Source organism: Acomys russatus, chromosome 1 (assembly GCF_903995435.1).
Source record: "Acomys russatus chromosome 1, mAcoRus1.1, whole genome shotgun sequence".
NCBI lineage: Eukaryota > Metazoa > Chordata > Mammalia > Rodentia > Muridae > Acomys > Acomys russatus.
The window spans coordinates 86,012,653-86,027,031 of NC_067137.1; the positions used below are offsets into that span (position 1 = coordinate 86,012,653).

Genomic DNA, 14,379 nt, shown 5'->3' on the forward strand with positions numbered 1-14,379 from the left:
CTAGTTTTAAAAACTGGCTAAGCCTGTGGTTTGACATGCCTCTCCTATTAAATTGGAAGATTAAAGCTGAGAATGCAGTTCAGTGCTTGAGCACCTGCCTAGCATGAGAAGGCCCTGGGTTCCTAGAACTGTCAAAAATAATAGATAAGTAAATGCATACACATATGCAGACATCTATAAATTATGGCTTTATTAATTCCATTATTTGTGTTTTGTCCATCTCTTTGATATCTAAATGTACCTTTTTTTCCCCCCTTGATACTGACAGGATGCAAACCTCCCTAAGAGAAGACTGCATGCTCAGGCACTCTCACCTGCTCGCGTTAGCTTCAGCGGTGTCGTCTCCGCCTATCACCAATTAGGTTTCTCTTTTCCGAACAGGTGGCCTCAAGGACGAGCCCTCTGCCCAGCGTGAGTGTATATAACTTTAGATGCCCTACAGCTGATGAACTGCAAACTTATACCACCCAGCTTGAAGATCTACGCCAAGAAGCAAACAGTATCCAGACACAGGTAGAAATTATACAGGTAGAAACTGTGTATGTTCCTCATTGCTGCAGTGACATTTGGAACAAAGAATGATGATATGATATGATAGCATCATTGCACATTGGTCATAATTTCCTCCACAGAACAGATAACAGAGTCATGATGGAATGAGTCTTAGGGTTAGAAATGGGATTCGTTTTTTTCTTGACACCTCATGAGGTGCTGAGACTTGAACCCAGGGCTTCACATGCTCTAGGCAAATGCTGTCTCACTGAGTTCCACTCCCAGCCCTTGTCACTCCTGGTGAATTTTGCAGTGCCTACCAAAAGCACTACATGCAAACACTTCTGCGTCTGGGTCCGGGATCAGCGAGGGGTGTGTGTGAGTGGGTGGTAATTGATTAGTGATGTCTACAGAGTGCCCTGGGAAGGGAAGGCTAGGGAAGGCACATAGGCAACCGTGAGTCAGTTTAGCTGAATGGCGTCGGGGTGATGTTAGGTATCCATCAGCTAAGACACAGGGAAATGAGCCACGCAGTGAGGCCGAGTGGAAGTGGGTTAGTTAAATAGTCTGATAACTTAGGGGCTATGCCAGACTCCCAACATATGTGTAACTAGTCAGGAACTCAAGGCAAAGAAAAAGATGGTTCCAAACTAGAACTGTGGCTCTTTCTCCAACTTACCAACACAAGGCAGCTCAGCCCCAGGGGCCCTGTGGAAACATATCTATCAAAGTGGCCTCAGCTTTATCAAAGTGGTTGGTGCATAGCTGCTGACACTCTGAACTTGCCTTTTCTATCACCCATCTCTATCTTTACAGTACTTTGCCTTCTCTTCCTAACTAACCTCTGGGCTTCTTCCTTATAAATGTCCCTTCTCTTAGTTTCACTTAATTAACCCACCGTGTCTGCATTAAAATGAGGAAGGGCTGAGGGGGACGTAGCTCGTGCCTGTTATCCCAACACTTGGGAGGCAGAGGCAGGCGGATCGCTGTGAGTTCGAGGCCAGCCTGGTCTACAAAGTGAGTCCACGATGGCCAAGGCTACACAGAGAAACCCTCGAAAAACAAACAAACAAACAAACAAACAAAGTGGAGGCAGGAAGCAGGAGGACGTCTGCAGCTTCACCTAGCTGCCAGTACTGAGGAGACCCTCACCTAGCGGTTCCCCCACCTCTTTTTTTCCCCCCAAGACAGGGTTTGGCCTAGGTCCTTTGCATATATGTTACAGTCATGTACCTTGGTATTCTTGTGGGACTCCTAACGGTGGAAGCAGCTCTCTGGCTCTTTTGCCTACTTTTGGGACCTCTTTCTTCCTACTGGGTTGCCTTGCCCAGCCTTGATATGAGGGGGTGTGCCTGCCCTTTTCTAAAGGGAAACGGAGGAGGAGTGGATGGGGGGGGGGCGGGGGGAGGAAGGGAGGAGCTGGAAGGAAAGGAGAGGGGAAACTGCAATTGAGATGTAATATATGAAAGAAAAAAATTTCAAAATAGCCATTGTCTCATAAACACATTCATATTTTACTGTGGGAGGGAGTGCTGCTCTTACAGAGGACTGACGTTCAGCTCTTAGCAGCTGCTATCAGGTGACTTACAAGCTCCTGTTCTAGAAATCCTGATGCCTCTGGCTCCCATGAGCATCATATACCCCCACACGGACACATACATAGACATATAATTAAAATGCGTAAAGTAACTCCTCTTCCAAATATATAACAGAAACTGCACACTCTAATGGAAATATGGAAAACACTGGTTTAGGAAGGCAAGGGACCTTAACAACTTTTTTTTCCTCCCGATTTAGGGAAGTTTGACAGAAGAAACATACATCAATTTGGATAAAAAATTATTTGAACTCTTTCTGAGCCTCAGTCGGTGCCTGGGCTGTGTGGAGGAGCTGCTGCAGAGGCCTGGGCTGCTCAGAGAGGATGCCTCTGCCCAGCAGGCACTCTTCGAGGTAGTGCTCATCTGACGCCTACAGTCTGTTTTTCTGTGGCTGCACATCAGGCCGGAGCTCACTGCCTGTCTTCCCTCCTCTCCATCTTGCAGAAACTGGCCCTTGAGCTAAAGAAACTTTCTTTAGCTCTGGGCGACAAGAAGGATGATCTTCTGAGAGCTGTGACTTGGCCTGGCAAGGAGGCCACGTTGCTACCTGAATGCTTCGATGCTCTGATGGTCAGCCTGGAGCGTGCCCAGGCAAAGGCTGCCTGGAGAAGCTCGTCCCTGAAGGCTGGCCTTGACCACAGCCGCAGCTATCAGGTACGACGCTGAGTGCAGGGCTGACTCTGAGGGACCATCAGTTCTTACAGGAAGACCTGCAGGAAATGCTGGGGCCTGCCTTTGTTCTTGGCGCGAAACTGCTTGAGCACGAAGCCCTGTCAAGATGATCTAACACAATGCTTCTTTTCTTGTATTTAGAGATTGTCATGGAGAGGGGTTCTCTTTAACTTTCTAGGCCAGAGGGATAAGCTGCTGTTTTTGACAATAATCTAGGGCTGGAGTAGGATTGCTGAGGGAGGGTCTTGAGGCAGACTAGTTAAAACGCTGCTGGAATTGTATAATGAAAAAGAAAGGAAACAAAATAAAACTTACAGCGGCCCATAAAAATCAAACCTGAGGGCCCGGGTCTCGGCTATGGGTAAGAGTGCTGGTTGTAAAATATAAAAGTGAGCAGCCATGTAAAAGCCAGGCATGGGCCATACATGCTTGTAGCCTCAGTACTCAATGTAGAGATAGGCGGATCCTGGGAGCTTGCTGGTCAGCCTAAACAACAGTGAGTTTCTGGGTCAGTGGAGACCCTGTCTCGATGACGATGATGATGATGATGATGATGATGATGTTGTTGTTGTTGTTGTTGTTGTAAGAAAATACTTTTTTCCAGCCTCTTCATGCACACATGTATACATACACCACACACACACAACTCTCCCCTGCCCCCTGGGGGGAAGAAAACAAAAAAAAAACCCAAAAAATCCTGAATCCAGCAAAACTTCTAGAATCCAGGTTAAGCAGACATAAGGGGAGAAGAACAGCGTCTGGGGGGATAATCAGCCAAATCCAGAACAAATGGCTCGTGGTTTGTTTGTTTGCTTGTTTGTTTGTTTGTTTACATATATGAATCTAAGGAACAAAAGTAAAGAGTAGGAGAGCCAGCCGATTGAAGGTGGTGGTGTCTGGGTTTGCATTCTGTCCCCGTGATAAACACTACAGACTCTGTTGTGACATGGAGACCTCAGCCATATCCCCTATGAAACACCAAAAGGAAGTACAGAAGTACTTACCCCGTCTGCATGACTAACCGGGTGAAGGAGTTAGTAGTGGCCCTGAAGGAAAGGTTTAGTGTTTTTAGCAAGAGGCGGTGTTTATCCTTTAATAGGGAGCACACTGCAAGTACTGATGAAATGACTTGATGTCTAGTGTTTACCTCAAAATAATCCAAAGGGAAGGGAAGTTAGGTCTAGCAGAGATCCAGGGACGGGGTAGGGCAGGGGCGGGGTGGGGCTTGGTGGGGCAGGGGGGTCAGCTGTGGGTTAGTGACCATTGAGCTCAAAGATAGAATGGGGTGGATGCCTCTATCTGTGTATGTTTAACATTTCCAGAAAGTACTAATTAAACGTTGAAAAGGAGGGGGCCTAAGCGAGGTTGCTTAGTTAGTTTCCTACATGTGCCTCTTTTATGTGCAGAATGAAATAAAGCGACTATACAGTCAACTCATTAAAAAGAAGATGGCTCTACAGCAGTCTCTGAACGAAGTCAGCGGGCAGAGTACCAACAAACAGCTCCAGGTAAACAGTCGAAAGAGTTCAGGGGGCCTCAGACCAGAGTCTTGGGCATCGGCTGCTTGTCCAGACAGCCTTGGCAGGAGTCGGGGAAGCTTAAGTGGCCATTCAGATGAGAGCAATTGATGTTGCCCTTCACCACGGTCCTTCCCCAAGCACAATATTTTAAAGCAACGGAGTTCGTTTTCCCCTGTCAACGGGCAAAGTTGTTCAACGTGCCCACCATTGTCAAAGGTGGTGGTAAGTGAGGCCCTTAGCTCCTCCACTGACATTCTAATTAGTCCGCCTTCTCGTGACCAGTGGACTAACGTGAGGGCTTTAGGCATACGTACGCGTCCAGCCAGCAGCAGTTTCCCTCATTTACTGAGGAGCCACGGTGTTCTGTTAGCTCTGGTTTTGTGTTCTTGCCAAAGAGGGAAAATCAGAGGCGGGAGATGTCACTTGATCGGTAGCTTATTTGGCTGTCACGTATGAAGCCCAGGGTTTGGTCCCCAGTACTGAATAAGCCAAACATGATGGTTACATGTAACTCCAGCCCTGGGAAGGTGGAAGCAGGAAGACCAAAAGTTCAAGGCCACCCTCAGCTGTATAGACAGTTTAAAGCCAGCCTGAGCTTCTTGAGACCAGGCAGACAGACGAAAAGTGTAATTGCATAAAGACAGTTCTATCAGAACTGTTTTAGGATGAACCCAGCAGCAGTGCTTGCTGTAAAAGCTGTCAGTAGCCCAAAGCTATTGAATTAAACAGTTGCCTGTGACAAAGGCAGCGTGCACCCTTACAATGGATGACATACCATGTCCCTGTTGAAAAGGAGTCAGAGGGCTGAGGGTATAGAGCTCCTGGGGGGACACTTGTCAAGCAAGCACAGCCTCCTGGGTTTAATCTCCACCAGCACGGAAATGGATGATTCTTTCTTTGTTTTGGTTTCATTTTGGATTTTTGGGAAGGGTCTTACTCTTATACCTGGGCTGGTCTTGTATTCAAATTCTCTTGCCTTCACCTCCTGAGTATGAGCCACCATGCCCTGATGATGATGGTGATTATCATCATCATTATTACTATTTTGAGACAGGCTCTCACTATGTAGCCCTAGCTGGGCTGGAACTTACTGCATAGGCCAGGCTAGCCTTGAATTAATAGAGATCCACCTGCCTCAGTCTCTCACATGCTGGGATTAAAGGTGTACACTACCACCTCCAGCCCAAGCTAATTAAGTTTTTGAAAGGTAGTGGGTTGGAGGATTGCTGAAGAGCTGAAGAGCTGAAGAGCAGATGGGCACTTAGAACACTGAGGTGTGGAGACCATAAATCCCCTGGTATACACATATGCCTTGTTTGGTGTGTGCTTAGAATATGTTGGGAACAGATTCAACTCTGGAACTTTTGGGGAGATTGACAAAGAGAACTGTGTACTGGCAGGAGCGGGGGTTGTGGTAGGGTTTTCATTTTCCCTTTCAGTTTCTTTCTGTGTTCTCACGGCACCTCCATGTTCGATTCTGTTTTAACCACACTGCGGGCTTTCTTCTCTTGTCTGGTTTCTCACTTAGAAAGCAGATGCGCATACAGTGGAGCTGCAGAGCTCTGAGAGGCAAGTCGCCAAACTAAGGAACGAAGGGGAGAGCCTCCGTTTCCCTCATACTTTACTCCAGGATGTCTACAAGTTAGAGGTGTGTGCGGGCAGAAAGCAACCATACAGCACCGTGGGCATAAGGGACACAGCTTGGGTCTTCCACCAAGAGTTTAGATGTGTCCTGGCTGGCTGAACTGCCTGTGCGTATCTGCTTTCTCCATTTCAGGATGTTCTTGACAGTATGTGGGGTATCCTGAGAGCCAGATATGTAGAACTCAGCAGCCCGTTCCTCTCCAAGAGCCAGCAGGATGCCTTACTTCAAGGCATGGTGGAGCTAGTCAGTATTGGAAAAGAAAAGCTTGCCATCGGCCCTTTACAGCGTGCCAAGAGTAAAGTTGCTTTGCAGGCACAGTTACAAGATCACAAGGTAAGACGCCTTCAGGACCCTAACCTTCAGCTGTCCCTGAGTGTGAAGAGAATTTACCCACTGCCTCCTTTGATGAAGCACGTGACATTCTGCAATTTAGAGGCTCCTTCAGAGTCTTACTGTGGGACAGAGATCCTGGGAACCTCTAGGAACAGGCCTGTAGATGACAACAGACTCCATTTCTTATCTCTGTGAAGCTTTGCATTGATTGAGAAGGCAGACATTTTTCCACGAGTCTTTAAGCAAATCTACTATTAAGAGGATATTCATCCTCTGAGGGTACCTGACAGGAGGAACTGACTCACGGTGGTTAGGAGAGGCCTGGAACCAAAAGGAAGGTTTATAGTCTAATGCCTTACTTAGCATTCCCATTTTTCCATTCATTTCCTTACACAAAACTCTCTTGATCAGCCTAGCATGGTGGTGCATGCTAGCACTCAGGATGTAAAGGCAGGAAGATGCTTGTAAGTTCAAAGCCAGCTCATCTACATATGAGTTCCAGGCCAGCCGGGACTACATTGTAAGAATCTGAACATGTCTTAAACACACACGGGGCGGGGTGGGGGGTGGGGGGGAGAAATTCCCTATTTTAATCAAGACCTTTGGTAAATAGATCTTAGTCTAAGAAAATTTAGAAGGTGGACACTGCACTAGCATCAGAGGAAGAGGGGAAAACACCCTCACAGTGGTGTCCAGCCTTTTGACATTGCGATGACATTGTCATCGGTGAAGTTTAAACTCAAGAACCAGGCAATCGGATCAAGCTCATCCCCCCAAGTCACACGTTTTAAACAAATTTTGTGCTATTTGTAGCTATCATGTGGTGCATGGATCATAGGGGTGGGGCATGCCATTGTACTGGGCCTCTTGTCTGGTGCTTTTACAATCCTTATATGCATTTGTCCATTTCTAGGGGTAGGAGAAGGGATTCACATAATAAGAGCCCCCCCCCTCCCCGAAATCACTAGCACCAGCAGCTGGGTACACGGAGACACATGTGAAGTAAGGCCTCCGTGCTTAAGGATGCCCAGGCCACCCCTTACAAGCCCCCTCACTTGGCCATTTTGATGAGTCTTGGCGGGGAGTTGGGGATGAGGAGCCTGCCTGTCTACTGTGGGCTGCTCGGGTTCACACACTAAACAGCATGTGAAGACTGCCTATCTCCCCGATTCACTAGCTACCTTCTAACATTCCAAAGCCCAAAAGAATTAAACGAGAACGGTCACAGCGGAGGCTGAAATCGACTAACACCAATGGTTGCTGTTTAAAATAAGAGTATCTGGCCGAAATATTACTTAAGGATACTATTTCTCTATCATTTGTTAAAATTCCATCTTTTTTTCCAGAGACCAAGGGCCTGGTCTGCTTTAGTTCTCCTTTTGCTTATATATTTGAGTCTATATACCTATATATGCACATAGGTATATATGCACACGCTTACATAAACGTGTATATGTATAGATATAATTCTATATATGACCTCCCGAGATAAGGGATTAAAACACAAAATTAAGCCAGGTTTAGTGGCACAGCATCAGCTTTGGGAAACAAAGGCAAGAGAAACACAAGACCAAGGCCTTCCTAAAAGAGGGCTATGGGTATGTCTCAGCCTTGGAGCTCTTGCCTAGCATATGTGTGGCGTCAGGTTCACTCCACCTCCCACCCCCAGAACCAGAGGGAGGCTGATCAGAGGAACTGGGGTAGGGTGGGGAGTTAAAATACTTTGGTTTTTTTCAAATTCTTCCAATTCAGCAATAAATCTTAGAAACCTTTCCCACGTTACAGGGATTTTTCCAGAAGCTTGTTGCTGACATGCTGTTGATTCAAACCTACTCGGCAAAGATGTTTCCACCTTCGTTGCAGAAGGGAGAGGGGTTTGGGGCGGAACAAGTGGCGGAAGTAAGAGCTGTGGAGGAAGAGGCCTGCCTGCGTGGCGCGCAGCTTCAGAGCGTGCTGCAGGTTTGTGTGTTCCGAGACTGCTCCGCAGGTGTCGGGCATGAAAGCCTTAGCTGAGTGGGGCGTGTCACAGTTGAGGAAGGTGGACCAGGCTCTATCTGAGACTCCTAACCCTTTCATGCGAGGTCTACTAGATTTTGGGGTTACACGAGAGGCAAAAACAACCTAATGGAGGCTTCTGCTGCAAAAAGCTTTCCAAAAATTAGCACTCCACCTTTCCCAATAAGGACAAGGTTCCCTCCCACTGCTAGGTCTTTACAGTGGCTCTCACAATGGCACCTCAACTCAATGCATTTTTTCTCTCACTCCAGTTACCCAGCTTCACTGTGCCAGCCTAAAGCACTAGTGCCAGGCAGGAGGCATACCTCAGCAGGACACCCTTACCCACGTATGTGACTCTGAGTTTGATCCCCAGCACTGTAAGCAAATAAACACATTCTGTACGAGTGAGGTTTAAACACACACACACACACACACACACACACACACACATACCCACTCCACCCAAACAACAACAAAACCTTTCAAAAGCAATGGGATTGTATCCACTGGGGACCGAGTTCTTCCCGGCACTAGATAACTTCTCGGGTACACGTGGAGTCTACGTGGGGTCTGTGTTTCCGTTTCTCCTGGCCTCGGTGTGCGTTTGTGGCTTTCTGACCATCATTGCCTGGATCTGACTCCTGTTGTTGGTTCCCTAGAAATGGGAAGAGTTTGATGAAAACTATGCCTCCCTTGAGAAGGACCTGGAAGTTCTTACCTCTTCACTGCCCTCTGTGAGTTTGGTGGAAGAGACGGAGGAGAGACTTCTGGAAAGGATCTCATTTTACCAGGTAGCGTGCTGACCCAGTGATGACAGGCCTGGTCCGTGGTGCTCTGTGCACTGTGCTGACGAGGTTGCTGGGTTCAGAAGCTGAAAGGAAGGTTTAGTTGAAACTCAACGTGCTGATCGCACCACAAATTCAGGAGGGTGTGGAGTCCCTCCTCCCAGCTCTCCCGACCCCCTAATATGTCTCCCTTCCAACTGCTTTGATTTGTCTTTTATTTAATAACTGACAGAGACAGAGTCCACATGGATATGGGGTCACCCTGCCAGTAGACAACACCCAAAACAGCCACTGACTGCCAATAGCTCCATGGTCAGGGACATAAAAAAATATTATTAAAGGATTAAATAAGTTAGAAAAATAATCTGTATGTCAAACCCAACCTGTGAGAAACCTCAGATGGTAGGTCATGCCGGTGGTCCCACTATGGAGGAGGCTGATCCAGAGGACCCTTTAGTCCTGGTGTTTGAAGCCAGCCTGTAACCTCAGTATTTGAAAGGCTCGGGCAGGAATATTGCAAGTTTGGGCTACATGGTGAGTTTTCAGGTCTGCTTGTACTATGTAATAAGACCCTATCTTATTTAAGAGGTGGAAGGTGGGGGTACTAGTTTTGGCAGATTTACTTTTTTTTAATTACTTATTTTTTTATTTATTTTATTTGCATTGGTGTTTTGCTTGCATGTATGTCTGTGAGAGTGTGTTGAATCCTCTGGAACTGAAGTTACAGATAGTTGTGAGCCGCCATGTGGGTGCTGGGAATTGAACTCAGGACCTCTGGAAGAGCAGACAGTGCTCTTAACCACTGAGCCATCTCTCCAGCCCACAGATTCACTTAAGGTAATTCATTCTGTGACTTTTTTTTTTTTTTTTTTTTTTTTTTAGCAAATAAAAAGAAACATTGATGGAAAGCATGCCCGGCTTTGCCAAAGCTTGAGTGAAGGCAAACAGCTGGCAGTGTCTGTGGGGGGCCCTGAGCTAGAGGGCCAGATCTCGAGGCTGGAAGAGCAGTGGCTGTCCCTCAACAGGAGAACTGACCATGAGCTCCACCGACTGCAAGCCCTTCTCAAGCATCTTCTCAGGTATGCTGCCTTAGAGACCGAGCATCTTCTCAGGTATGCCGCCTTAGAGACCGAGCATCTTCTCAGGTATGCCGCCTTAGAGACCGAGCATCTTCTCAGGTATGCCACCTTAGAGACCGAGCATCTTCTCAGGTATGCCGCCTTAGAGACCGAGCATCTTCTCAGGTATGCCACCTTAGAGACCGACTGGCTTCGCAGTGTGCTGTAGAGTCTGCCCCAGGGACAGTCTTAGCTATACTCAGCTCAAGGTTGTACACCGTACTGTGCTCTCTCCAATTATGCTACCCTCTTGATCTCGGTTCACCAGGCTCAGGATGATATGCTGCTAGCAGTCTCCTGGGGGCATGTACACATTTCTACAAGCATAAGGAATTGGATCAATCCAACGCCTAGGATTCTTTCATGCCGGGATGTTACAATCTCTCACCTCCTTCCAAAGATTTTTAAAACACTGGGAGGAGAGGGGTGCACGCCTTTAATCCCAGCACTTAGAAGGCAGAAGCAGAAACAGGCAGATCTCTGAGTTTGAGGCCAGCCTGGTCTGCAGAATGAGTTCCAGGACAGCCAGGGCTACACGGAAAGTTTTAAAACATTTAATGATTTTGGCTCAGTGAGTGGCTTGAGAAAGTCTTTTGACTTCTTCAGAGGATGTGTTGTGCTCACTTGGAGTCATCTTGAACCATCAGAGGACAACGGAGAAAACTGAGACCATCCAAGCTTTGGCTTCATGCCTGCTTCTCAGAGACCGTTTAAGCTAAACAAGTTGAAAAGCTACAAGGAAGATAGTGTTCTCCTTGGCTTTTTCTATTATATAAGATAACATAATAGCATGCAGCCAGTGTCAGCCTGCTGTTGAGCGCCATGTACAAATGCTAGCTTCGTTTTCATTGTAAACACATAACTGGAGAACACTGATGACCAAGCTGATCTCTGCCATGGTTGATGGGTAGACTTTGGCATAGCTATAATAAGAATGTTTTGTACTTTTGAAATGCCTCTTCCTTCTTGATTGTCCCTAACGGAGGGAGTTCTAGAAGATGGAAAACCACTTGGGGCTTGGGGCATGGTATAAGACATGATAGAGTATCTATAAATGCCATGAATTTCTGATCGCTATTTCCATCACGTAAGACCATACAATAACATTCAGCCAACGGCAGTGTGCTGTTGAGCGCCGGTTATTTTATAAATACTAAAATAAGAGCGATACGCACAGGCGGGTGTCGTCCCCAGAGTGACTTTCTAATCTCCACTCTCAATTTGCTCCTGTCAGTTACAGCAGAGATTCAGATGAGCTAACCAGGTGGCTGGAATCTTCTCAGCAAACGTTGAATTACTGGAAGGAGCAATCCCTCAACGTGTCTCAGGACCTGCATACAATCAGAAGCAACATAGACAGATTTTTTGTAAGTTGCTCATACTACTGATCCAAAGTAAATACCAAGAGAAAAAAAAAAGTATCAGGGTTGCTGTGATGGGTCAGGGGTAGTGCATGGACAAGGAGCAGATTTGTGTTTAGAGCTGTTTGGCGATGCTGCTCACGGACACCACCGAATATATGTGGACGTAGAGTATTGTTTTTTAAATTATCTGTATTATATGTATTATCAGTATGCCTAATAATTGTTTATTATCAGTGTTATTACTTTAGTATACCCGGCTAGCAATCAATGAAGACACAGACACTTGTTATATTTTAAAATAGCCTTAGTTAACTGGGGCAGGGCAGGTATCAATCCTCTAAACTACCTCTCATAATGGGGCAGGTATGGGATCCCTGTCTCAGTCCCATGCCGTCTGCTTCCAATAACCTCTATCAAGCTATCTCCCATCCATAATCCCAAATACTTGCTAATGTTCTTCATCTGGGCCGGATTCTCCATCCACACTGGCCTTGTGCCTCTCCTCCATCTAACCCATGGCGGCCTTCCTTTCTCGCCTCTCTCCTCTCTCCTCTCTCCTCTGGGGTCTCTCTCCTTCCTCCTCGTGGTGGTCTTTCTTCTTCTTCCCAGGATTCCTCTCTCTCCCTCTGGAACCTTAGCCACACTTTTATCTCCTCTGCCCTGTCCAGGTGGGCTGGCTTTTTATTAATCAAAAGGTGGGTCACAGAGACAGCAAACAGTAATTAACATCAAAATACATTAGACCACCCCCCAACAGTAGAGTTTGCTCAGACATGGTCATATTTTACTAATAGCAAAAGCAACAGCCAGACCTCAAACTGCCTTATTATTTCACAGAGTTAACAGATGGGTGATTTTAAATTCTTGTGGAAATTCTCTGTTCAAGTTTCAGGTTTATTATTTTTTCTTTCATAACAAAATGATCTTATTGGTCAGAGACGCAGCTCAGTGATGGAGCACCTCACCTAACAAGTGAGGGTCCAAGGCCTAACACAGAAAATTGCATTTTCCCTTGGTCTCTACTCGCTTCTGTTTTGTAGCTGTGGCTATTCAATTAGATATTAAAATATAGGAGTTTTTTTAAGGCACTTGAAAGAACCTATACATGGGAAAGATTTCAAATATTTTATTTGAAAATTTATTCCAAATATTTCACTTATTATGGACTGTATATTGGGTTCTACAGTTTCTTGCAAAATTGGCCACTGAATATGGCTTATCTAACTTTCTTTTCTGTGTATGAGTGTTTTGCTTGCATGTATGTCTGTGCACCACATGTGCACCTGATGCCTTGGCAGTCAGAAGAAGGCATCAAATCCTCTGGAACTGGAATTACAAATGGTTGCTAGCCACCATGTGGGACTAGGAACTGAACCTGGGTCTTCTGTAAAAGTAACAAGTGCTTGTAATCACTGAGTCATCTCTCCAGTCCAGACTTGTATGTTTTTAAAAATATGAATCCTCTAGGTTAAAAGGAGCTAGGGATCCCATGTGCTTTGTTCTCCAGCATATATATGATGCCTAGACTGGTGTCCAACACCCTGTAGGCAAAGGGTAAGGGTGTGTGTGTGTGTGTGTGTGCGCGCGCGCGCGCGCGCGCGCGCATGTGGGCATATTTATTATATTTAGTTTTGTAGTCCAGACATAAATTCTGTCTATACTTAAGTTTTGAAAGTATCCAATCTCAGGAACTTTTTCCTCCAGGAATTTTCCAAGGAAGTTGATGAGAAGTCCTCCCTGAAGTCCGCAGTGATGAGCAGTGGGCACCAGCTTCTCCACCTGAAAGAGGCCGACACGGCCACCCTGAGATCCTCTTTAGCACAGTTTGAACAGAAATGGACAAAGCTCATAACTCAACTTCCAGACATTCAAGAGAAGCTTCACCAGGTAAGTGAGTGGTTAGAGACCCAGCATTTAACTTAGCATACATGTGTGAGCGTACAACTCTTAAAATTATCCAACTCAATAATTTTCCTTGACACTACCTAGCCCCCAACCCGTGCACGTGCACGCACACACACACATACACACACACACACAAACACACACCACTGAATATAGTCCTTAATTACTATGCTTCCCTCCAGTGAGATCTTTCTTAAGAGAGAAATCAAGCTTAATCACTTTATTTCTTAGTTGCCTCTGTGCCACCAAGTTGGCTTATATGAAGATCTTTATGATTGTTTTGGGGGGGGGGTGTCACTTATTTGGAGCTTTAATGCTGGGTGTGTTTTTGTGGCTGGCCTGCATAATCACGTAGCAAGACATTTTATCAAAGCAGGTGCGGTTCCTAGTGATGCCCCGATTCCTTTGGTTAAACTGCAGGTAATTAAGTGGAAACGATTCTGTCCTTGCAGCTTCAGATGGAGAAGTTGCCATCCCGCGAGGCAATCTCCGAAATGATCAGCTGGATGAACGTCGTGGAGCCTCAGGTGGCAGGTGAGGACGCTGAGCTCATGCAGGGTTCCGCGTCTCAAGTGAAAAGTCTTCTGCAGAAGCTCAAGGTAATTATACAGAAAGGGATGACATCTTTTCACTGAACACGGAAGCAGATCACTTAAGGGGAAAGGCTGAAGCAGGAGACCTGTGCGATATAATCAAGAGAAATGCGTTGGAAGGAGGCAGGGAGCGAAGGAGGTGGCAGTTATTACAGAGCGGGCAGCCCGAGCCGTAAGTGGACTCGGGCTGGGCTGGGCCTCCCTGGCATCTTTTTCACTCCCCACATCAACACCGAAGCCAGTTCTAGTCCCTCACTTGCTTCTGGTGCCCTCCCACCACATGCCGTGTGCACACTTGCACCTTCTGTCTGGGATGCCTGCTTTACATATCCTCTGAGCCATCTTCCAAGGGTCAG

At 46.4% G+C, this 14,379-nt stretch overlaps 1 protein-coding gene across 1 annotated transcript in view; it reads left to right on the top strand.

The window, feature by feature from the left end:
- Positions 1–14,379, top strand: part of Syne2 (spectrin repeat containing nuclear envelope protein 2) — a 316,624-nt gene that overhangs the window by 227,638 nt on the left and 74,607 nt on the right. Inside the window, exons 71-82 of the mRNA XM_051147456.1 lie at positions 382–513; positions 2,290–2,442; positions 2,535–2,744; positions 4,169–4,270; positions 5,811–5,930; positions 6,060–6,260; positions 8,046–8,219; positions 8,918–9,049; positions 9,926–10,122; positions 11,396–11,528; positions 13,230–13,412; positions 13,883–14,029. Coding sequence (XP_051003413.1) covers positions 382–513; positions 2,290–2,442; positions 2,535–2,744; positions 4,169–4,270; positions 5,811–5,930; positions 6,060–6,260; positions 8,046–8,219; positions 8,918–9,049; positions 9,926–10,122; positions 11,396–11,528; positions 13,230–13,412; positions 13,883–14,029 — 1,884 coding nt within the window. The remainder of the gene's footprint in view (positions 1–381; positions 514–2,289; positions 2,443–2,534; positions 2,745–4,168; positions 4,271–5,810; positions 5,931–6,059; positions 6,261–8,045; positions 8,220–8,917; positions 9,050–9,925; positions 10,123–11,395; positions 11,529–13,229; positions 13,413–13,882; positions 14,030–14,379) is intronic.